The sequence below is a fragment of the Rhinoraja longicauda genome, chromosome 38 (genome assembly GCF_053455715.1).
Source record: "Rhinoraja longicauda isolate Sanriku21f chromosome 38, sRhiLon1.1, whole genome shotgun sequence".
Taxonomy (NCBI): Eukaryota; Metazoa; Chordata; class Chondrichthyes; order Rajiformes; family Arhynchobatidae; genus Rhinoraja; species Rhinoraja longicauda.
The window spans coordinates 3611715-3636032 of record NC_135990.1 but is presented as its reverse complement, the minus strand read 5'-3'; the positions used below and the strand labels follow the sequence as shown (position 1 = coordinate 3636032).

Below are 24318 nucleotides of genomic sequence, written 5' to 3'. Positions count from 1 at the left end.
GTCGCGTGCATCCAGCATTGTGTAGAATAGAGTGTCAATAGCTCCCAATCCTTGTCATTACTTACTGCAAAAGAAAACAAGGTGCCACCATCAGAAGATGGAGTCCCTTCAGCTTCCAAGCCTGTCAGTGAAGTTCCCATTCTAAAATTGATCCAACAATGCTCTTCTCAATAGACAATAGACAATAGGTGCAGGAGGAGGCCATTCGGCCCTTCGAGGCAGCACCGCCATTCAATGCGATCATGGCTGATCATTCTCAATCAGTACCCCGTTCCTGCCTTCTCCCCATACCCCCTGACTCTGCTATCCTTAAGAGCTCAATCCAGCTCTCTCTTGAATGCATTCAGAGAATTGGCCTCCACTGCCTTCTGAGGCAGAGAATTCCACAGATTCACAACTCTCTGACTGAAAAAGTTTTTCCTCATCTCAGTTCTAAATGGCTTACCCCTTATTCTTAAACTGTGGCCCCTTGTTCTGGACTCCCCCAACATTGGGACGATGTTTCCTGCCTCTAACGCGTCCAACCCCTTAATAATCTTATACGTTTCGATAAGATCTCCTCTCATCCTTCAAGATAGATCCCAACAAAATGCTGGAGTAACTCAGCGGGACAGGCAGCATCTCTGGAGAGAAGGAACAGGTGACGTTTCGGGTCAAGACCCTTCTTCAGTCAATAGCACTCAGATCTGAGGTAGACCCATATCTTACCTACCATTTAGGAGATTTAGGTGATTCATTTCTACTGCGTGTGTTTTTTTTTGCTCCTTTCCTGAAACAATTATGTGCGGTTTTCTTCTCAGAAGGAACCACAAAGGCAGTAGTATTGGATTCACTGCCTGTTATAGTCGGTTCTATTGACTTTAACAAAGCTGAATAACAAAAGGTAACACCACCCACTTTGCACTACTTCCCAAGGCTAACATGCACAATCTTGGCATGGAGCTCTCCCGCTTGTGTTCTGTGCACTGTTCATGCAGTACGTAAACATCAGCAGGCGCAAGCATCAAACATCAAGACCAGCGTCACACTGGAGACCAACTCAGTGGCTACAGAGCCCGAGACCCGGGTTCGATCCTGACCACGGGTGCTTATCTGTACGGGGTTTGTACGTTCTCCCTGTGACCTGCGTGGGTTTTCTCTGGGTGCTGCGGATTCCTCCCACACTCCAATGGTGTACAGATTTTTGTAGGTTAATTGAGTTTAGAGTTTAGAGATACAGCGTGGAAACAAGCCCTCAGGCCCACCGGGTCCGCGCCGGCCAGCGATCCCCGCACACTAACACCCACTAAGGACATTTTTTACATTTATACCAAGCCAATTAATCTACAAACCTGTACGTCTTTGGAGTGTGGTAGGAAACCGAAGATCTCGGAGTAAACCCACGCAGGTCACGGGGGGAACGTGCAAACTCCGTACAGACAGCGCCCGTAGTGGCTGTCTTTACGGCTTCGGTAAAATGGTAAATTAGTCCTAGGATATGTAGGATAGTGCTAGTGTACGGGATGATTGCTGAGCGGCACGGTGGCGCAGCGGTAGAGTTGCTGCCTTACAGCGAATGCAGCGCCGGAGACTCAGGTTCGATCCTGACTACGGGCGCCGTCTGTACGGAGTTTGTACGTTCTCCCCGTGACCTGCGTGGGTTTTCGCCGAGATCTTCGGTTTCCTCCCACACTCCAAAGACGTACAGGTATGTAGGTTAATTGACTGGGTAAAATGTTTAAAAAAATTGTCCCTAGTGTGTGTAGGATAGTGTTAATGTGCGGGGATCGCTGGGCGGCGCAGATTCGGTGGGCCGAGAGGCCTGTTTCCGCGCTGTATCTCTAAATCTAAAACAAAAAATCTAAGCACGGACTCGGTGGGCTGACTGGCCTGTTCCCACGCTATATCTCTACACTAAACTAAACAAAACTCAAATTCTACCGAAATCCAGCATGCACCATGACATCATGGTCATTGAAGAGTCAGTGTGTGGGATCCTTAGATTAGGGTTTAGGATTTCCTTTAAACTATAGTTTCTGTTTAGGCCGGTTAGGGTATAGATTGTGCCAGTGCAGAAATCAAACTTGAACTTACACTTGACTCTAAGACTATTCTGGATTTTAATACATTAAGGTCATAAGTGATAGGAGCAGAATTAGGCCATTCGGCCCATCGAGTCTACTCCACCATTCAATCATGGCTGATCTATCTAACCCCATTCTCCTGCCTTCTCCCCATAACCCCTGACACCCGCACTAATCAAGAATCTATCTATCTCTGCCTTAAAAATATCCATTGACTTGGCCTCCACAGCCTTCTGTGGCAATGAATTCCACATATGCGCCTCATGTTCTGCTTGGGTAGCTTATAACCTAGCGGTATGAACATTGAATTCTCAAAATTTAGGTAACCTGTAACACCCTCCCCCCCCTCCTCCCTCCTCATTCTCCCATCCTTGTCCACTCTGTGCCTCGCCTGGACTTCCACCTATCTCTCCCCTCGCCTCCCCCTCCCCTACTCCACCTACATTCCATCCTCTGGCTTCACAGTTCGCAACTCCTCAATCCTTTTGTCTCACACCTTCTGTTTTTTTCATCTCTGGCTTTGTGTACAGCCATCTGCCGACCAAAACCCCTCGAGGTTTATGTGCCACACTTTATCCTGCCCCAACTCGTCCAGCTTTCTCCCCGCCTCTCCCCCTCTACAATTAGTCTGAAACAGCGTCCTAACCCAAAACATCTCTGCCGCAGAATTCTTTGCCACAGACGGCTGTGGAGGCCAAGTCAATGGATATTTTTAAAGCAGAGGTAGATAGATTCTTGATTAGTACGAGTGTCAGGGGTTACGGGGAGAAGGCGGGAGAATGGGGTTTGGACGGAGAGATAGATCAGCCATGATAGGAGTAGACTAGATGGGCCGAATGCACTGGTATTTAGAAGGATGAGAGGGGATCTTATCGAAACGTATAAGATTATTAAGGGGTTGGACACGTTAGAGGCAGGAAACATGTTCCCAATGTTGGGGGAGTCCAGAACCAGGGGCCACAGTTTAAGAATAAGGGGTAGGCCATATAGAACAGAGATGCGGAAAAACGTTTTCAGTCAGAGAGTTGTGAATCTGTGGAATTCTCTGCCTCAGAAGGCAGTGGAGGCCAATTCTCTGAATACATTCAAGAGAGAGCTAGATAGAGCTCTTAAGGATAGCGGAGTCAGGGGGTATGGGGAGAAGGCAGGATCGGGGTGCTGATTGAGAATGATCAGCCATGATCACATTGAATGGAGGTGCTGGCTCGAAGGGCCGAATGGCCTACTCCTGCACCTATTGTCTATTGTCTGTTGAATGGCCTAATTCTGCTCCTATCACTTATGATCATCTATCCATGTTCTCCAAAGATGCTGCCTGACCTGCTGAGTTACTCTTGCACTGTGTTTTGCTCAAGATTCTGAGATCTTCAGTTTCTTTGTGTCTCCATCGGATGTACAAAAGCATTTTACTTGAACCTCACCAATGTAAACCATTGAAGAAGGGTCTCGACCCGAAACGTCACCCATTCCTTCTCTCCCGAGATGCTGCCTGACCTGCTGAGTTACTCCAGCATTTTGTGAATAAATTGAATTACCCAATATCATTTGATGACACGTAATCTCAGCCCCAACCACGGAAATGATGTGAAATTGAATTTAATATTTAGCCTTTGTTTAAAAATTGGCATAATTCCTTTCCATTGCAAATCACAGCTTAATCTGGTCTTCATCAGATGACATGTTTAAGGTTCTTCCCAGCGCATTATTTCATTACATCAGCTGTAAGATGTTTTGGGGTGAACTGTGGCTGCCAAATCAACTTGTAGAAATTTAAATGCTGGAGTAACTCAGCGGGACAGGCAGCATCCCTGGAGTGAAGGAATGGGTGACGTTTCGGGTCGAGACCCTTCTTCAGACTAGTCTGGGGAAAGGGATGTAGTGGGTGACGCAGAGAGATATAGAACAAATGAATGTAAGATATACAAAAAATGAAGATGATAAAGGAAACGGGCCATTGTGAGCTGCTTGCTGGGTGAGAACGAGAAGCTGGTGCGACTTGGGTGGGGGAGGGATGGAGAGCGAGGGAATGCAGGGGTTACTTGAAGTTGGAGAAATCAATGTTCATACCACTGGGCTGTAAGCTGCCCAAGCGAAATATGAGATGCTGTTCCTCTTAGAAAAATCTAAGTTCTTTCTGCCCACTGTAAACTGGCATGACAGTCAAAGGGTGCGGCCAAATTAAAACGGGGCTAGGCTTCTTACTCCCTCTCCTTGTATCAGGCGTTTTGTACAGTACTGAAAATCAACAATGTCACAACGAGACGCATGTCTCTGCAGAAGCGAGCAGGATTGAACGAGCGGCTGGAGTCCTGCGCAGACCAGTTGTGCCTCTAGAGAGGAGCACTGTCATAAAAGTAGGTTATCATTATTAATTTGCTTGTTCAGGAGGAGAGTAAGTTCAGAAAGTAGAGCACATTTTTGCCTGGACAAATTCTACTGCGCCGTTACTTTCATGGTGTGATCTTAATAGCGTTGCCAACTGTCCCGTATTAGCCGGGACATCCCGTATTTTGGGCTAAATTGGTTTGTCCCGTACGGGACCGCCCTTGTCCCGTATTGGTAGGGTTGCCAACTTCCTCACTCCCAGAGAAGGGACAAAGGGTGATGTCACCGCCCCGCGCCCCACGTGACCTCACCCAGCCAGCGGCCACGTGCTCCCGCTCCACCAATGGCGGCCGCCATTGGTGGAGCGGGAGCACGTGGCCGCTGGCTGGGTGAGGTCACGTGGGGCGCGGGGCGGTGACGTCACCTTGTCCCTTTTGGGAGTGAGGAAGTTGGCATCCCTAAATCTTAAACAAGGGCCTCTTCAGCAAGACGAGGGCTGGTCTGGGAAGGGTTTGCCAGCATCCTACACACCTGGGGCACTTTACAGAAGCCAATTAGACAATAGACAATAGATGCAGGAGGTGGCCATTCAGCCCTTCGAGCCAGCACCGCCATTCAATGTGATCATGGCTGATCATTCTCAATCAGTACCCCGTTCCTGCCTTCTCCCCATACCCCCTGACTCCGCTATCCTTAAGAGCTCTATCTTGAATGCATTCAGAGAATTGGCCTCCACTGCCTTCTGAGGCAGAGAATTCCACAGATTCACAACTCTCTGACTGAAAAAGTTTTTCCTCATCTCAGTTCTAAATGGCCTACCCCTTATTCTTAAACTGTGGCCCCTTGTTCTGGACTCCCCCAACATTGGGAACATGTTTCCTGCCTCTAACGTGTCCAACCCCTTAATAATCTTATACTTTTCGATAAGATCCCCTCTCATCTTAGCCTACAAACCAGCAGGTCTTTGGAATGTGGGAGTGACCCAAATCCTCGTCTGTCCATTTCCTCCACAGATGTTGCCTGACCCGCTGAATAACCTCCAGTAATTTGTGGTTTGCTGAAGATTCCAAAATCTGCTGTTCCTTGTGCTTTCAGCATTGAGGGTAGGGTGTGTGAGTGGAGGACTACATTACACACACATCATGAGGTTTAAGTTGAAAGGGAAACGATTTAATAGGAATCCGAGGGGTAACTTTTTCACACAAAGTTCGGTAGGTGTATGGAACAATAGACAATAGACAATAGACAATAGGTGCAGGAGTAGGCCATTCAGCCCTTCGAGCCAGCACCGCCATTCAATGCGATCATGGCTGATCACTCTCAATCAGTACCCCGTTCCTGCCTTCTCCCCATACCCCCTCACTCCGCTATCCTTAAGAGCTCTATCCAGCTCTCTCTTGAAAGCATCCAACGAACTGGCCTCCACTGCCTTCTGAGGCAGAGAATTCCACACCTTCACCACCCTCTGACTGAAAAAGTTCTTCCTCATCTCCGTTCTAAATGGCCTACCCCTTATTCTCAAACTGTGGCCCCTTGTTCTGGACTCCCCCAACATTGGGAACATGTTATCTGCCTCTAATGTGTCCAATCCCCTAACAGAAACAGATAGATAGTTACATGGATAGGACGGGTTTGGAGGGATTTGGGCCTAATGCAGGCAGGTGGGCCTAGTGTAGCTGGGACATGTTGGTCGGTGTGGGCAAGTTGGGCCAAAGGGCCTGTTTCCACACTGTATCACTCTATGACTCTATGATTCTGAGCTTTACAAATCAAATGATTTTCAGCGCTAACGAACACTTACACCAAAATTCAGAAGAATAATTAACCTTTTGAATTGATTAAGAAGCAAGTACTGATGAAAATCTAATTGCATCTGGAATTAGGATAGATATTAAGGGCAGAGGGTTAACAACTTCAAGAGAGGTCAAATTTCACCCAAAATTAGAGCAATTCGGGTTTTCCAGTAAGTTAGACTTTTAGACTTTAGAGATACAGCACAGAAGCAGGCCCTTCGGCCCATCGAGTCCACGCCGGCCAGCGTTCACCCCGTACACGAACACTGTCCTACACACAGGGGACAGTTGTACAACTTACCAAAACCAATTAACCGACAAATTAACTGTACGTTTTTGGAGTGAGGGGGGAAACTGAAGCACCCGGAGAAAACCCATGCAGGTCACGGGGAGAACGTACAAACAGGGCGTACAAACTCCTTACAGGCAGCACCCGTAGTCAGGATCGAACCCGGGTCCCTGGTGCCGTGGTTCGACGACAACTGAAGACAATTCACGTCATTTTGGCCTCCGGTTTTGATGCCGGTTGACATAGGTAGTCGCCAATGGAATTCACCGAAGTCAGCACTGGCTACAACCTACGTCACCTGGCGACAACCTACGACAGCGCCCCCGTCAGGAGACGTCAAGCTACGATCATTGGCCTCAAACCAACAGTCGCCGAAAATTTCTAAACATCTCAAAATCCAGCCACGACCAGAAAAACGCTACGACTCTTTGGAGATGACTCACGGCCGTACAGGCGACACCCCGGCGACCGTGTGGCGACAGCCTAGTCACCTGTAGTCGCCTAAACAATCATCGAAGTGGGACAGGGGCTTTACTGATTCAAAACAACCGTGCATTCAGAAGGTATGCATTGTGCTTTATTAAGACTTTACGTTCTGAAGGGCTCTAATTAAGCAAAGGGAGGCGGCATTTGTCTTTGTGAGTCTCTGTCGTTGTTCCATCAGAGAGTGTGATCTAAATCCCTGACACCATGTTGTCAGGATACCAAAACGTTCTTTTTTCGGAAGCTCTGCAGGGAATACTGCCTCTGTTAGTCCTTCTCGGTGTAATCAGTGACTGAGCGCCTGACTTCTTCTTGTCCATTTTGAAGGTTTATCCTTTTATTTTAAACGTGTTAATAAAGTCCCTGCTAAAATAGTGGGCCATGTGAGCAAGTCAAATGTGAACTGACTCACGTCATGGGCAAACAAAATGTGCAGGAAGGAACTGCAAGTGCTGGACTAAACCGAAGATAGACACAAAATGCTGGAGTAACTCAGCGGGACAGGCAGCATCTCTGGAGAGAAGGAACGGGTGACGTTTCGGGTCGAGACCCTTCTTCAGACTGAAGGATCTGAAAAAATACTAGCCTCACAAATCACCTTTAAGACTCCTTTCTCTCACCTTAAACCTAAGCCTTGAATGTTTTTTTGGGATGGGTGACGTTTCGGGTCGAGACCCTTCTTCAGACTAGTCAGGGGAAAGGGAAATGAGAGATTTCGATGATGATGTAGAGAAATAAAGAACAATGAATGAAAGATTTACAAAAAAGTAACGATGATAAAGGAAACAGGCCATTGTTAGCTGTTTGTTTCTGATCCGAAACGCCACCCATTCCTTCACTCCAGAGATGCTGCCTGTCCCGCTGAGTTACTCCAGCATTTTGTGTCCATCTTCTCAAGTTGTGCTGAGCCAGATGCAGTTGCCAGTGCGGGATCAGAGAAGAAAATTGTCTCAAAGCTGGAAGAACTGCCTGTTTTATCCCATTTGATTTGGTTGCAATATCAATGCCGCGAAGCAGATTCGATCTACAGTGCATGGCGTTCCATTTCCTACTGCATGGTTGAATGCTTCAATATAGCTGGCATGTATTGTACTTACTAACTTGTTAAAATGTGCCAAGATTCATTGCAGGGCCATTATCGTACCGCTGAGTTACTCCAGCTTTTTGTGTCTGTCTTCGGTTTAAACCAGCATCTGCAGTTCCTTCCCACATATTAAATTAGTTCCGCTTATCATATCATATCATATATATACAGCCGGAAACAGGCCTTTTCGGCCCTCCAAGTCCGTGCCGCCCAGCGATCCCCGTACATTAACACTATCCTACACCCACTAGGGACAATTTTTACATTTACCCAAGCCAATTAACCTACATACCTGTACGTCTTTGGAGTGTGGGAGGAAACCGAAGATCTCGGAGAAAACCCACGCAGGTCACGGGGAGAACGTACAAACTCCTTACAGTGCAGCACCCGTAGTCAGGATCGAACCTGAGTCTCCGGCGCTGCATTCGCTGTAAAGCAGCAACTCTACCGCTGCGCTACCGTGCCGCCCTGTTTAGAGAAACAGCGTGGAAACAGGCCCTTCAGCACACCGAGTCCATCAGCCACACACTAGATCTATCCCACACACGAAAAAACATTTTTCCTCATTTCCTAATCTTTCAATGTCCTTTGGTCTTTGACATTTCTGCTGAGGCGAATAGGTCTTTCTTATTTAATATATCGAGGCCCGTAAAAGGGACCACATCACCCCGATTCTGGCCTCTCTCCACTGGCTCCCTGTACGGTACAGAATCAACTTCAAGCTCCTTCTATTCACGTATAAAGCCCTAAATGGACATCCCCCCCCCCCTACATCAAAAATCTTCTAACCCCCCTCTCTAACTCCAGGTCCCTCAGGTCGGCCGACTTGGGGCTACTCACTATCCCGCGGTCTAGGCTTAAGCTCAGGGGTGACTGCGCTTTTGCGGTTGCAGCCCCTAGACTGTGGAACAACATTCCTCTCCCCATCAGAACTGCACCCCTCCATCGACTCCTTTAAGTCCAGGCTCAAAACCTATTTCTACTCCCTAACGTTTGAGGCTCATTGAGGAGGCGCTGTGAACTGTTTGCGTGCTACTGTATGTTTCATTTTTTTTCCTTAGTACCTAATCAGATGTACAGCACTTTGGTCAACGTGGGTTGTTTTTAAATGTGCTATACAAATAAAATTGACTTGACTTGACTTGAAAGTCGACATACCTTGAGGAGATTTCGCAGTGGAGCAGCCAAAATGTGCAAGGAGGAACTGCAGATGCTGGTTTACACCGAAGATAGACACAAAAAGCTGGAGTAACTCAGCGGGTCAGGCAGCATCTCTGGAGAGAAGGAATGGGTGACGTTTCGGGTCGAGACTCTTTGCGTATGAAACCTAAGCCGGGACTGAAACCAAAGACAAGCAGCAGGAATTTTCTCGGGGTTTCTTAGTACCTAATCAGATGTGCAGCACTTTGGTCAACGTGGGTTGTTTTTAAATGTGTTTTAAAATGTGCTATACAAATAAAATTGACTTGACTTGACTTATAATAAAGTCACATCTGGGATGGGGTGGTAGATGGGCCATACCCCTTGAAACTGCACTGCAGAACTTCTGGAATTGAAAGGCTTGGATAGAGTGGATGTGGAGAGGATGTTTCCACTAGTGGGAGAGTCTAGGACTAGAGGTCACAGCCTCAGAATTAAAGGACGTTTCTTTAGCAAGGAGACGAGGAGGAATTTCTTTATTCACAAAATGCTGGAGTAACTCAGCAGGTCAGGCAGCATCTCAGGAGAGAAGGAATGGGCGAGTCAGGCAGCATCTCCCACTCCCAGTCTGACCTTTCTGTCATGGGCCTCCTCCAGTGCCATAGTGAGGCCCACTGGAAATTGGAGGAACAGCAGCTCATATTTCGCCTGGGCAGCTCACTGTGATGGATGTTTCTTTTTTTTTGTTTGTGGTTGTGTGTGTAATTGCTTATTTTATTGCTCTTACTGTTGGACTGTGGGTGACGAAATCCCGTCCAAAAGACTTGTTTTTAGTGGATGACAATAAAGGTAATTCTGATTCTGATTCTGATTCTGCAGCCCAGCGGTATGAACATTGACTTCTCCAACTTTAGATAATTCCTCTGTCCCTCTCTTCCCCTCCTCCTTCCCAGTTCTCCCACTATCTTCCTGTCTCCACCTATATCCTTCTTTTGTCCCGCCCCGTGACATCAGTCTGAAGATGGGTCTCGACCCGAAACGTCGCCCATTCCTTCTCTCCTGAGATGCTGCCTGACCTGCTGAGTTACTCCAGCATTTTGTGAATAAATACCTTCGATTTGTACCAGCATCTGCAGTTATTTTCTTACACTAGGAGGAATTTCTTTAGTCAGAAGGTGGTGAATCCGTGGAATTCTTTGCCACAGAAAGCTGTGGAGGCCAAGTCAGTGGATATTTTAAGGCAGAGATAGATAGATTCTTGATTGGTATAGCTGTCAGAGGTTATGGGGAGAAGGCAGGAGAATGGGGTTAGGAGGGAGAGATAGATCAGCCGTAATTGAATAGCGGAGTAGACTTAATGAGCCGAATGGCCTAATTCTGCTCCTATCACTTATGACCTTATAAAGGATACACAGTGTCAGAACACTGATGCATGTTAGTTGTTGGTTAGCTACAAGGCAGGCCTTTTTTCACATGGTCCAGTAGTGACATGGTTAAGTTACTTTTCTGGAGATATGAGGTGAGGGATTATTAGCTGGAGTGGGCACTAGTGAATTCCTCTGCTCTAATGAGATCATCATCTATATACTAAAACTCTCGTTTGTTTGTGTGTTTGTTCCTGAAACACAGCCAAAGCGGTACACGATAGCGTGACAATTTTAGCCCCACCTTACTCACCGTCGTCCCTTTGGTGCTAATGGAAGAATTTTAATTGAAATCGGTTATATTTTTAAAGTTATTCGCATTTTAAAATTTAAAATGAGGGGGGAGGGGGGAGAGGGGAGGAGAGGGTACTGCAACAATACAGGAGAGGTTTGGGCTGGAGTGCTTTGGTTTCCTCTCACGCACCAAAGACGTACAGGTTTGTATGCTAATTGGCTTGGTACAATTGTAAATCGTCCCGAGTGTGTGTTGGATTGTGTTAGTGTATGGGGATCGCTGGTCGGCGCGGACTCGATGGGCCGAAGGGCCTGCTTCCGCGCTGTATCCCTAAACTAAACTAATCTAAACCATTCCTTTCAACGGAAATTAAACTGCAGGCACTAACAGGAAGGGGAATGTACTTGCAAACCCTGACTGCCGAAAATTGATTAAGTTGAATAAAAATCACGTTCTCTTATAGAAACATAGAAACATAGAAAGTAGGTGCAGGAGTAGGCCATTCGGCCCATCGAGCCTGCACCGCCATTCAATATGATCATGGCTGATCATCCAACTCAGTATCCCGTACCTGCCTTCTCTCCATACCCCCTGATCCCTTTAGCCACAAGGGCCACATCTAACTCCCTCTTAAAATTAGCCAATGAACTGGCCTCAACTACATTCTGTGGCAGAGAATTCCACAGATTCACCACTCTCTGTGTGAAAAAAGCCTTTCTCATCTCGGTCCTAAAAGACTTCCCCCTTATCCTTAAACTGTGACCGCTTGTTCTGGACTTCCCCAACATCGGGAACAATCTTCCTGCATCTAGCCTGTCCAACCCCTTAAGAATTTTGTAAGTTTCTATAAGATCCCCCCTCAATCTTCTAAATTCCAGGGAGTACAAGCCGAGTCTATCCAGTCTTTCTTCATATGAAAGTCCTGCCATCCCAGGGATCAATCTGGTGAACCTTCTCTGTACTCCCTCTAAGGCTAGAATGTCTTTCCTCAGATTAGGAAATCAGCAATCAATTAATGATTCGTAGTCAAACACTGAATGATTACAGTTAAACTCTCATTACATTTTTCTATGAGAAATTGGACCGAAATACACCAACCGCAATCTGCACTGGCCTTCCTAAACCACGATCAGCATGCCCCCAAAATCTGACATGTAACAGATTGCTTATTAAAATTATAATGTTCTGAAGTTTCAATTATATTGTCAAATCTACATTGCTACTTCTTGCTCTCAAAGGAATGCTATGTTGATTAGTTCATAGCCTGAATCTCACTCGTTCCCTTTCCATTATCCGCTTAACTCATTACTCCATTCAAACAACAGAAAGGAAAAGAGCAACATAATTTTGGCAATTAAAATAGAAAGGTCTAGATTTAAGATTGCGAACTTTTGACGTGGTTTGAATCGAAATGATTGCTAGATCAGGGGTTTAAATAGCTGGCAGTGTTCAGGAAGGAACTGCAGTTGCTGGTTTAAACTGAGGGTAGACTTGTACTCGCTGGAATTTAGAAGATCGAGGGGGGATCTTATAGAAACTTACAAAATTCTTAAGGGGTTGGACAGGCTAGATGCAAGAAGATTGTTCCCGATGTTGGGGAAGTCCAGAACAAGGGGTCACAGTTTAAGGATAAGGGGGAAGTCTTTTAGGACCGAGATGAGAAAGTTTTTTTTCACACAGAGAGTGGTGAATCTGTGGAATTCTCTGCCACAGAAGGTAGTTGAGGCCAGTTCATTGGCTATATTTAAGAGGGAGTTAGATGTGGCCCTTGTGGCTAAAGGGATCAGGGGGTATGGAGAGAAGGCAGGTACGGGATACTGATTTGAATGGCGGTGCAGGCTCGAAGGGCCGAATGGCCTACTCCTGCACCTATTTTCTTTGTTTCTATGTCTATGTTTCTAGACGCAAAAATCTGGAGTAACTCAGCGGGACGTGCAGCATCTCTGGAGAGAAGGAATGGGTGACGTTTCGGGTCGAGACCCTTCTTCAGACTGAGAGTCGGGGGAAAGGGAAACGAGAGATATAGACGGCGATGTGGAGAGATATAGAACAAACGAATAAAAGATGTGCAAAAGAGTAACACAGTAAAATCTTGCAGTTCGGCATTTACAAAGAATTGACTGGTTTTATCGATGCTATAATTCTTATCACCGCAGGTGCTGGAAGTGTGAAATAAAAACATAAAATGCTGGAAACGGGCCCTTCGGCACACAGGATCTGCGCCGACCAGCGATCCCCACACACTAACACCATCCCACACCCACTAGGGACAAGTTTTTACATTTACAGAATTCTCTGCCTCAGTAGGCAGTGGAGGCCAATTCTCTGAATGCATTCAAGAGAGAGCTAGACAGAGCTCTTAATGATAGCGGAGTCAGGGGGTATGGGGAGAAGGCAGGAACGGGGTACTGATTGAGAATGATCAGCCATGATCACATTGAATGGCGGTGCTGGCTCGAAGGGCCGAATGGTCTCCTCCTGCACCTATTGTCTATTGTCTATTGCTGCGCCACCGTGCCAGCCTAACGTGTTCCAGGCACCCACCACTCTTGGTGTCCCGCTGATCTGCTTTAAACTATCCCCCCTCTGACCTTGAAGCTCAGCCAGGGTGGACAATCAGATGCCGTTTTTCTCCAGGGTGCAAGTGTCATGGACCCGAAGGCTCGGCTGTAAGGTGAGGGCGGCAAAGTCTAAAGGAGATGTGTGGGGTAAGTCTTTACACAGAAGGTGAGTGGTGGGTGGCTGGAACGCGCTGCCAGGGGTGGTGGTGGAGGCAGCTACGATAGTGGCGGCATGGTGGCGCAGCGGTAGAGTTGCTGCCTTACAGCGAATGCAGCGCCGGAGACTCAGGTTCGATCCCGACTAGGGGCGCCGTCTGTATGGAGTTTGTACGTTCTCCCCGTGACCTGCGTGGGTTTTCTCCGAGATCTTCGGTTTCCTCCCACACTCCAAAGACGTCCAGGTATGCAGGTTAATTGACAGGGTAAATGTAAAAAATTGTCCCTAGTGTGTAGGATAGTGTTAATGTGCGGGGATCGCTGGGCGGCGCGGACCCGGTGGGCCGAAGGGCCTGTTTCCGCGCTGTATCTCTAAAAAAAATCTAAAAGGCTTTTGGATAGACACAACGTGGGTTGTTTTTAAATGTGCTATACAAATAAAATTGACTTGACTTGACTTGACTTGACATGCAAATGTAGGAAATGGAAGGATATCGATCACGTGCAGGTAGATGAGATTAGTTTATCTTGACATCACGTTTGACACAGTCATTGTGGGCCACAGGGCCTGTTCATAGGGTCACAAGGGATAGGAGTAGATTTAGGCCATTTGGCCCATCATGTCTACTCGGCCATCCAATCACGGCTGATCTATCTCTCCCTCCTAACCCCATTCTCCTGCCTTCTCCCCATAACCCCTGACACCTGTACTAATAAAGGTGGACTGTTCCTGTGCTGGACTGTGTCGGAAACAACTGCAGATGATGGTTTACACCGAAAATAGACACAAAATGCCGGATTAACTCTGACGAAGGGTCTCGACACGAAACGTCACCCATTGCTTCTCTCCAGAGATGCTGCCTGAGTTACTCCAGGAATTTGTGTCTATCTCCTGTGTGGTAATGTTTCTTTTCCTATGTTCTTATGTCCTGTAATAGTTGATTATTTCCAAACTTCTCTGACCATCCACCCTATGCCTCTCACAATTTGTTACAAACTTCTATCAGGTCTCCCCTCAGCCTCCAACGCTCCAGAGAAAACAATCCCAATTTGTCCAATCTTTCCTTAAGGCGAGAGCCCTCCAATCCGGCCAGCATTCTGCTAACATTTTGGAAGCAGGGAAGTGCAGATGCTGGTTTATAGCAAAGATAGACACAAAGTGCTGGAGTGGCTCAGCGGATCTGGCAGCATCTCTGGAGAAAAAGGACGGATGATGTTTTGGGTTGGGACCCTTCTTCTGTCTGAAGGTAGGGGTGGGAGGTCCATTTTTTTTATTTTTATTTTTTATTTATTTTTTATTTTATTTTTGAAAAGCATATGTACAAATCGAAATAAGAAAAAACACATTTGTTACAAAGTTCTTACATAGCTTCAATTTTTAAATTTTTGAAGAGAGAAAGTAAAAATAAAAATATAAAACTATAAACTTGGGGAGAGAGAGAGTAAGAGGGTTAAAAAAAAAAAGAAAAAAGGATCTAACAATAAAAATTAACGGGAGTAGATCCGGGAGACAAAAACCACAGCTGTACATCCAACCCCCAACTCAAGTTTCAACTTTTTATTTAAATTTTTTTTTTTTATTTTAGTCCTGTGCCAAGCCCATTTACTTTTCTAAAAATTCAATAAATGGAGACCATATTTTTAAAAATAACTCAGGTTTGTCGATTAAGGCAAAGGACGGATTAAGGCAAAGGACGGATGATGTTTTGGGTTGGGACCCTTCTTCTGTCTGAAGGTAGGGGTGGGAGGTCCATTTTTGACCATCATTTGTAGATGACCTTGATTGGCACTGGTCTTTTATCGCCTCCAGCTCTTCACACCTCCCCCCCCCTCCCCCAACCCCCTACTCTCAGTCTGAAGAAGTGTCCCGACCCAAAACGTCGCCCATTCTTTTTCTCCAGAGATGCTGCCTGACCCGCTGAGTTACTCCAGCACTTTGCGTCCATCTTTGGTACAAACCAGCATCTGCCAGATCCTTGCTTCTAAATTTTAACAGAATGTGGCCTGGATTAGAGGGGCACTTTGTGTCTACCTTCACCATTCTGATAAAATCTCTTTGGCCATCTTATAGCATTCAGATGTATTTATTTCTATTTCTATTTCACTTCACCGGCATAGAAACATAGAAACATAGAAAATAGGTGCAGGAGGAGGCCATTCGGCCCTTCGAGCCTGCACCGCCATTCAATGTGATCATGGCTGATCATCCACAATCAGTAACACGTGCCTGCCTTCTCCCCATATCCCTTAATTCCACTAGCCCCCTAGAGCTCTATCTAACTCTCTCTTAAATTAATTCAGTGATTTGGCCTCCACCTCCCTCTGTGGCGGAGAATTCCACAAATCCACAACTCTCTGGGTGTAAAAGTTCCTTCACACCTCAGTTTTAAATGGCCTCCCCTTTATTCTAAGACGGTGGCCCCTGGTTCTGGGCTTGCCCAACATTGGGAGCATCCTTCCTGCATCTAGCTTGTCCAGTCCTTTAATAATTTTATAGGCGTGTAAAGGTTTTGTGGCAATACTGATTCTGCACCTGAATGAGCTGGATTTTTATTACAAATTCATAATATTTTAATTCTATATTTATTTAATCAGCTGAATTTAAATTCCACAGCGGTCATGGTGGGATTCATACTCTGGTCTCTAGATCAATGGTCCAAGTCACGGCGGCACGGTGGCGCAGCGGTAGAGTTGCTGCTTTACAGCGAATGCAGCGCCGGAGACTCAGGTTCGATCCTGACTACGGGTGCTGCACTGTAAGGAGTTTGTACGTTCTCCCCGTGACCTGCGTGGGTTTTCTCCGAGATCTTCGGTTTCCTCCCACACTCCAAAGACGTACAGGTATGTAGGTTAATTGGCTGGGTAAATGTTAAAATTGTCCCTAGTGGGTGTAGGATAGTGTTAATGTACGGGGATCGCTGGGCGGCATGGACTTGGTGGGCCGAAAAGGCCTGTTTCCGGCTGTATATATAAGATATGATATGATATGAAGTCGTTGGGTGCCAGGCAATTAACTTATCCACTAGGCTTCCTGGAAAGGGAATGTGAGTGTGCTTGGCATTGTTAGTGTGAGAGGGAGGAAAAGTCACGCAGGACTTCAATGCAATGAAGAGGTTTACCTATCCTGTCGAGCCTGTCCAGCGCCACTGTCTCAAAGGCACGCCTCATCATCGGGTATTCCTCCAGCACTTCATTGAAGTGGTCCACAGAGAGGGAGTACTGCCTGCAGTAGGTGTCAGCACGCACGCTCGCTGTTCGCCGCCCACGGGTCAACAGGCAAATCTCTACCGCGAAGGAAAGAAAGCGCACAGTTAACGTGACGATCGAGGGGACGAATGAACGGCATAGAAACATACAAAATATGTGCAGGAGGAGGCCATTTATCCCTTCGAGCCAGCACCGCCATTCATTGTGATCATGGCTGATCATCTACCATCAGTAACCCGTGCCTGCCTTCTCCCCATATTCCTTGATTCCTCTAACCCCCAGAGCTCTATCCAACTCTCTTTTAAATTGCTATTGAGGGCGTGCAGCGTAGGTTCACTAGGTTGATTCCCGGAATGGCGGGACTGTCGTATGTTGAAAGGCTGGAGCAATTAGGCTTGTACACACTGGAATTTAGAAGGATGAGGGGGGATCTTATTGAAACATATAAGATAATTAGGGGATTGGACACATTAGAGGCAGGAAACATGTTCCCAATGTTGGGGGAGTCCAGAACAAGGGGCCACAGTTTAAGAATAAGGGGTAGGCCATTTAGAACGGAGATGAGGAAGAACTTTTTCAGTCAGAGAGTGGTGAAGGTGTGGAATTCTCTGCCTCAGAAGGCAGTGGAGGCCAGTTCGTTGGATGCTTTCAAGAGAGAGCTGGATAGAGCTCTTAAGGATAGCGGAGTGAGGGGGTATGGGGAGAAGGCAGGAACGGGGTACTGATTGAGAGTGATCAGCCATGATCGCATTGAATGGCGGTGCTGGCTCGAAGGGCTGAATGGCCTACTCCTGCACCTATTGTCTATTGTCTATTGCGTATAAATTCATCCAGTGATTTGGCCTCTGTGGCAGAGAATTCCACAAATTCACAACTCTCTGGGTGAAAAAGTTTTTTCTCTCCTCAGTTTTAAATGGCGTCCGCCATTTTAGATTGTGTGTGGCCCCTGGTTCTGGACTCCCCCAACATTGGGAACATTTTTCTTGCATCTAGCTTGTTCAGTCCTTTCATAATTTTATACATTTCTATATGAATTCGGCGGTTTGCAAAGAAACAAAAGAGGCACGAAATGCCGGAGTAACTCAACTGGTCAGGCAGCATCTCTGGACAATCCACTAAATGTGTTGTCATGGTCACACGGCGTGGAAGCTACTGTTATTGTTTATCACCTATTCCCAATTGCCCCCCTGCCTCTCCCTAACCCCGAATGATTTCAGCTGAAGCAAGGTAGACTCAAAATGCTGGAGTAACTCAGCGGGTCAGGCAGCATCTCAGGAGAGAAGGAATGGGTGACGTTTCGGTTCGAGATCTTTCTTCAGACTGATATCAGCTGAAGCAAGAGTCAGGAAGAGTGAAACACAACGGTTCTTCCAACCACCGAGAGTCATGGAGTCATAGAGTGACACAGTGTGGAAACAGGCCCTTCGGCCCAACTTGCCCATGCCGACCAACATGCCCCATCTAAACCCGTCCCACCTGCCTGCGTTTGGCCCATATCCCTCTAAAGCTGTCCTATCCATGTATTTGTCCAATGTTTCTTAAAAGTTATGATAGTAGCCGCCCCAACTACCTCGTCTGGCAGCTGGTTCCATACCCCCACCACCCTTTGTGTCACCTTTGCACTAAATGATATCCCCTTTATCCTTAGACCCTTCTGCAGACTGATGTCAGGGGGGCGGGACAAAGGAAGGATATAGGTGGAGACAGGAAGATAGAGGGAGATCTGGGAAGGTGGAGGGGAAGAGAGGGACAGAGGAACTATCTAAAGTTGGAGAAGTCAATGTTCATACCGCTGGGCTGCAGAATCAGAATCAGAATGACCTTTATTGTCATCCACAAAAAACAAGTCTTTTGGACGAGATTTCGTCACCCACATTTTAAGAGCAATAAAATAAGCAATAACACACACAACCACAAACAAAAAAAAAGAAACATCCATCACAGTGAGCTGCCCAAGCGAAATATGAGGTGCTGTTCCTCCAATTTCCAGTGAGCCTCACTATGGCACTGGAGGAGGCCCATGACGGAAAGGTCAGACTGGGAGTGGGAGAGGGAGTTGAAGTGCTCAGCCACCGGGAGATCAAGTTGAAGGGTCTCGACCCGAAACGTCACCCATTCCTTCTCTCCTGAGATGCTGCCTGACCTGCTGAGTTACTCCAGCATTTTGTGAATAAATACCCTAGCTGATATATTAGAGTCATAGAGTGATACAGTGTGGAAACAGGCCCTTCGGCCCAACTATCCCACACCCAACTTGTCAACATGTCCCAGCTACACTAGTCCCACCTGCATGCGTTTGCTCCATATCCCTACAAACCGGTCCTATCCATGTACCTGTCTAACTGTTTCTAAAACGTTGGGATAGTCTCTGCCTCAACTACCTCCTCCGGCAGCTTGTTCCATACACCCACCAGCCTTTGTGTGAAAAAGTTACCCCTCGGATTCCTATTAAATCTTTTCCCCTTCACCTTGAACCTATGTCGTCTGGTCCTCGATTCCCCTACTCCATGCAAGAGACTCTGTGCATCTACCCGATCTATTCCTCTCATGATTTTATGCGCCTCTGTAAGATTGAAGTAATACAGATTAGATTGAATGTTATGAAAAGAGAGGCAGAACCAATTCCCCATAGTTGAAATTCTAAGTAACCCAGGTGCTCTTTAACGTTAAGCCTCTGACTGTTTGTGATAAGTGCATATTGCACAATAGATTCTACAAACATTATCCATTAATGCTTCTGATTCAAATAAAAGAGGTCCCAATCTTCCAGCCCACCTCCTATTCACACAAATCATATGGGAACTCACAGAATAAACTACTTCATATTCCAGCAGAGTCCCAGAACACTATAACTATTTTTTTTCCATTGATATTGTAATTCATGTCGATGGACCATACTAAACGTTGCCACACTGGTGGGTAAGGCAAAGCAACGCCTTTACCACCTTAGACAGCTGAGGAAATTCAGAGTGTCTCTGAGGATCCTTCATTGCTTCTACTCTGGGGCTGTAGAGAGCATCCTGTCCGGCAACATCACAGTCTGGTTTGGGAACAGCTCTGCCCAGGACAGGATGGCCCTGCAGAGAGTAGTGCGTTCACGCAGAACGCACCATGGGAACTACACTCGTCCCCCTGCAGGACCTATACATCAGGAGGTGCAGATCCAGAGCAAGCAAGATCATGAGGGACCCCTGCCACCCCAGTAACGGACTGTTCCAGATGCTACGGTCAGGCAAACGCCTCCGCTGTCACGCTGTGAAAACGGAGAGGATGAGACGGAGTTTCATCCCACAGGCCATCAGGACTGTTAACTTTTATATCTCCAGGGACTAAATTTTGTCTTCTCTATATTAACTTTATTAACTTTTATTTATATGCTGTAACTGTAATTCTTTTTTGTGCACAATCCGCAGGCATTGCCACTTTCATTTCACTGCACATCGTGTATGTGTACGTGACAAATAAACTTGACTTGACTTGACGTCACGTTTCTGCACAAGAATAATTCCCTCCCTCACCATTCTGTCCCCACTCCCGTTGGAGATTAGAGATACATCATGGAAAACAGGTCCTTCGGCCCATCGAGTCCATGCCGACCATCGATTGCCCGTTCACACTTGCTCTATGGTTACCATCCTACTTTTGCATCCTACACACTCGGGGGGGGGGGGGGTTTACAGAGGGAGGCCAATGATCCTACAAATCTGCACGTCTTTGGGATGGGGGAGGAAACCGGGAAACCCACGCGGTCACAAGGAAAACCTACAAACTCCACACAGACATCGTCCGTAGTCAGGATTGAACCCGGGTCTCCGGCGCTGTAAGGCAATAACTCTACCACTGTGCCACCGTACTGCCCCAATGACATCAGGCGCCCTAGGTTCCAATTATCAGTCGTTAATGAAAATACCCGGTAAATCAATCCCAATATCAGATTTCAACTTGTGAAGTGGATTCAGAAGTTAAATTACTTTAACCTGAACACCTCTTTTATTTTTCATGTTGACTCACATAGATCTGGCAAAAGGTACAGAAGTGTGAAAACGCACACCTCCAGATTCAGGTACAGTTTCTTCTCAGCTGTTATCAGGCAACTGAACCATCCTACCACAAACAGAGAGCAGTGCTGAACTACTATCTACCTCATTGGAGACCCTCGGACTATCCTTGATTGGACTTTGCTGGCTTTACCTTGCACTAAACATTATTCCCTTATCATACATCTCTATGCACTGTAAATGTATCGATTGTAATCATGTATGACTGGTTAGCATGCAACAAAAAGCTTTTCACTGTAACTCAGTGCAGGTGACAATAAACTAAACTGGAACTGAACTGAAGATTGATCTGCTAACAGAACGAGTACTTGCCTATTGGCAATTTTCAAACCATTTTGGAAACCTCTGCCTCTAACGAAAGTAATAACTTGGCACATCATTCATATATTTACGAGGACATGGCTAAGTGGTATTAGGATGCTACCTGTCATCATGATGATTGGAAGAATTGAATAAGATGTAATGCAGTTAGCAGATGTCATTGATGGTACATTAATAATGCATTGCATTTTGGATCGGTGTTATAACTGGATTGCAGTGTCATAATCAACTTAAGTAAAGCCAATCTTCGCTTAATACCGTACTGATTGTATGCACTTTGCTTATCTCCCCCATGGATTGTAGCTCAAAAGACCCATAAAAGTCCAAGTTCTGCTGGAAGTAAGTTGATTATTTCATGTCAGAAACAGCAGGAGAATGAAATAAATCTTTCACCGCTGAAATAAAATGAGTCATATGTGTTGCAGGAGAGAGATAGAGAGATAGATAGGGAGAGAGGGAGAGAGAGGGAGAGAGTGAGAGGGGGAGAGGGGGAGAGGGGGAGAGGGGGAGAGAGGGAGAGAGGGAGAGAGGGAGAGAGGGAGAGGGGGAGAGAGGGAGAGGGGGAGAGAGGGAGAGAGGAAGAGAGGGAGAGAGGGAGAGAGGGAGAGAGGAAGAGAGGGAGAGAGGGAGAGAGGGGGAGGGAGAGAGGGAGAGAGGGAGAAAGGAAGAGAGGGAGAGAGGGGGAGGGAGACAGGGAGAGAGGGGGAGAGAGAGAGGAAGAATGAGAGAGATAGAGAGATAGAGAGATAGAGAGACAGACAGACAGACAGACAGACAGACAGACAGACAGACAGACAGACAGACAGACAGACAGACAGACAGACAGACAGACAGACAGACAGACAGACAGACAGACAGACAGACAGACAGACAGACAGACAGACAGACAGATAGATAGATAGATAGATAGATAGATAGATAGATAGATAGATAGATAGATAGATAGATAGATAGATAGATAGATAGATAGATAGATAGATAGATATATATATATGCTGGGATTTATCTGGGGCTTGATGGCTAATTTCCACTGATGAGCATCTCTGGGACTTTGAATAAACCAATATCAATACTCTCTCACCAGATCCTCTCCACATCCACTCTATCTGTGCCTTTCATTATTCTGTAAGTTTCAATGAGGTCCCCCCTCATTCTTCTAAACTCCAGCGAGTACAGGCCCAGTGCTGACAAACGCTCATCATCTGCTAACCCACTCATTCCTGGGATCATTCCTGTAATCCTCCTCTGGACCCTCTCCAGAGCCAGCACATCCTTCCTCAGATATGGGGCCCAAATTTGCTCACAATACTCCAAATGCTGCCTGACCAGCGCCCTATAGAGCCTCAGCATTACATCTCTGTTTTTGTATTCCAGTCCTCTTGATATAAATGCTAGCATTGAATTTGCCTTCCTTGCTACCGATTCGACTTGCAAATGAACTTTTTGAGAGTTTTACACCAGCACTCCCAAGTCCCTTTGCACCTCCGATTTCTGGATTCGCTCCCCATTTCGAAAATAATTGAAAATAATCTACGCCTTTATTCCTACGACCAAAATGCATGACTCCACGCTTTGCTGCACTATATTCCATCTCCCACTTCTCTGCCCACTCTCCTAACCTGTCCAAGTCCTTCTGCAGAGACCTGCTTCCTCCACACTGTCTGCTCCAGGCAATTTCTGGCAATTTCTAGGAGAAAAATGTTGGGCTACAGAATGCATCCTCTTCACAGGACGTCCGTATTGACCAAACTGATCTCCCGGTGGCTGAGCACTTCAACTCCCCCTCCCATTCCCAGTCTGACCTTTCTGTCATGGGCCTCCTCCAGTGCCATAGTGAGGCCCACCGGAAATTGGAGGAACACCACCTCATATTTCGCCTGGGCAGCTTGCAGCCCAGTGGTATGAACATCGACTTCTCCAACTTTAGGTAGTTCCTCTGTCCCTCTCTTCCCCTCCTCCTTCCCAGATCTCCCACTATCTTCCTGTCTCCACCTATATTCTTCCTTTGTCCCGCCCCCCTGACATCAGTCTGAAGAAGGGTCTCTTCACCCATTCCTTCTCTCCTGAGATGCTGCCTGGCCTGCTGTGTTACTCCAGCATTTGTGAATAAATACCTTCGATTTGTACCAGCATCTGCAGTTATTTTCTTATACTCTTCACAGGACACATTCTCACTCCAGTCTCAAGGTTGACAGGTGCAAGCCAATTTAAATGTTGAAATCTGGTGTTTTACACATGATTTCTTTTTTTTTCTCTTGAATAACACTCTGAGAACATGTTGAGACAAGGTTGCGGAAGCTGAAGTGATTACAATTCACAGGCACAATAATGAGTATGTTTTTTTATGCTACTGCCTGTTAATGAGACTGCTCTGATGGTCTAATGGAAAACAGAAGGGCACCCTTGCAAACACGGCAGACTGGTAAGGCCGACACAAAACGCTGGAGTAACTCAGCGGGACAGGCAGCATCTCTGGAGAGAAGGAATGGGTGAAAGAAAACAGTGCCAATTATAGTATTACAGGTACAGAAAAAGTGCAGATTAAAAAAGTGCAAGGGTTGCAATGAGGTAGGTTGGGAGATCAGGAATATACAGTATCCTTGGTTTATGAGGGAGACAACGTGAATGATAATTTAACGTTTCGGGTCGAGACCCTTCTTCAGACTGAAAGTCAGGGGAGAGGGAGACACTGAGATAAGGAAGGTTAAAGTGTGAAAACAAGACATCAAAGGGGATGTGGGTCGAGGAAAATGTAGAATAGATCTTTGTTTGCTAGGAGAAGGTGACAACAAAGCAAATAGAGATAACATTCAATCAGTGAAGGCTACTGGGCTATGAATGGCAACGCAGTTGGTTGAAAGGTGTAAATCTCACCCGCGAGGGGTTCAAGTGGGTAAAAGCAAAATACGTGAAGGTTACTGCTAGAGATTAACTACGAAGTTGGGAAAGAGAAGGCCGAGAGATCAAAAAAGATGATGAGCGAGCCCCAACCCTGGACCTACCTGATCTCCTGGTTACCAACTACTTTAATTCCTCTTCCCATTCCCACACTGACCTTTCTGTCCTAGGCCTCCTCCATTGTCAGAGGGAGGCTAAACGCAAATTCTGAAGAAGGGTCTCGACCCAAAACGTCACCTATTCCTTTCATCCAGAGATGCTGCCTGACCCACTGAGTTACC

At 46.4% G+C, this 24318-nt stretch overlaps 1 protein-coding gene across 1 annotated transcript in view; it reads right to left on the bottom strand.

The window, feature by feature from the left end:
* The window catches only part of hcn4 (hyperpolarization activated cyclic nucleotide-gated potassium channel 4), a 274698-nt gene that overhangs the window by 15824 nt on the left and 234556 nt on the right, over positions 1-24318 (bottom strand). The window contains exon 7 of the mRNA XM_078429699.1: positions 16673-16837. Within this exon, the coding sequence (XP_078285825.1) occupies positions 16673-16837 (165 nt within the window). The remainder of the gene's footprint in view (positions 1-16672; positions 16838-24318) is intronic.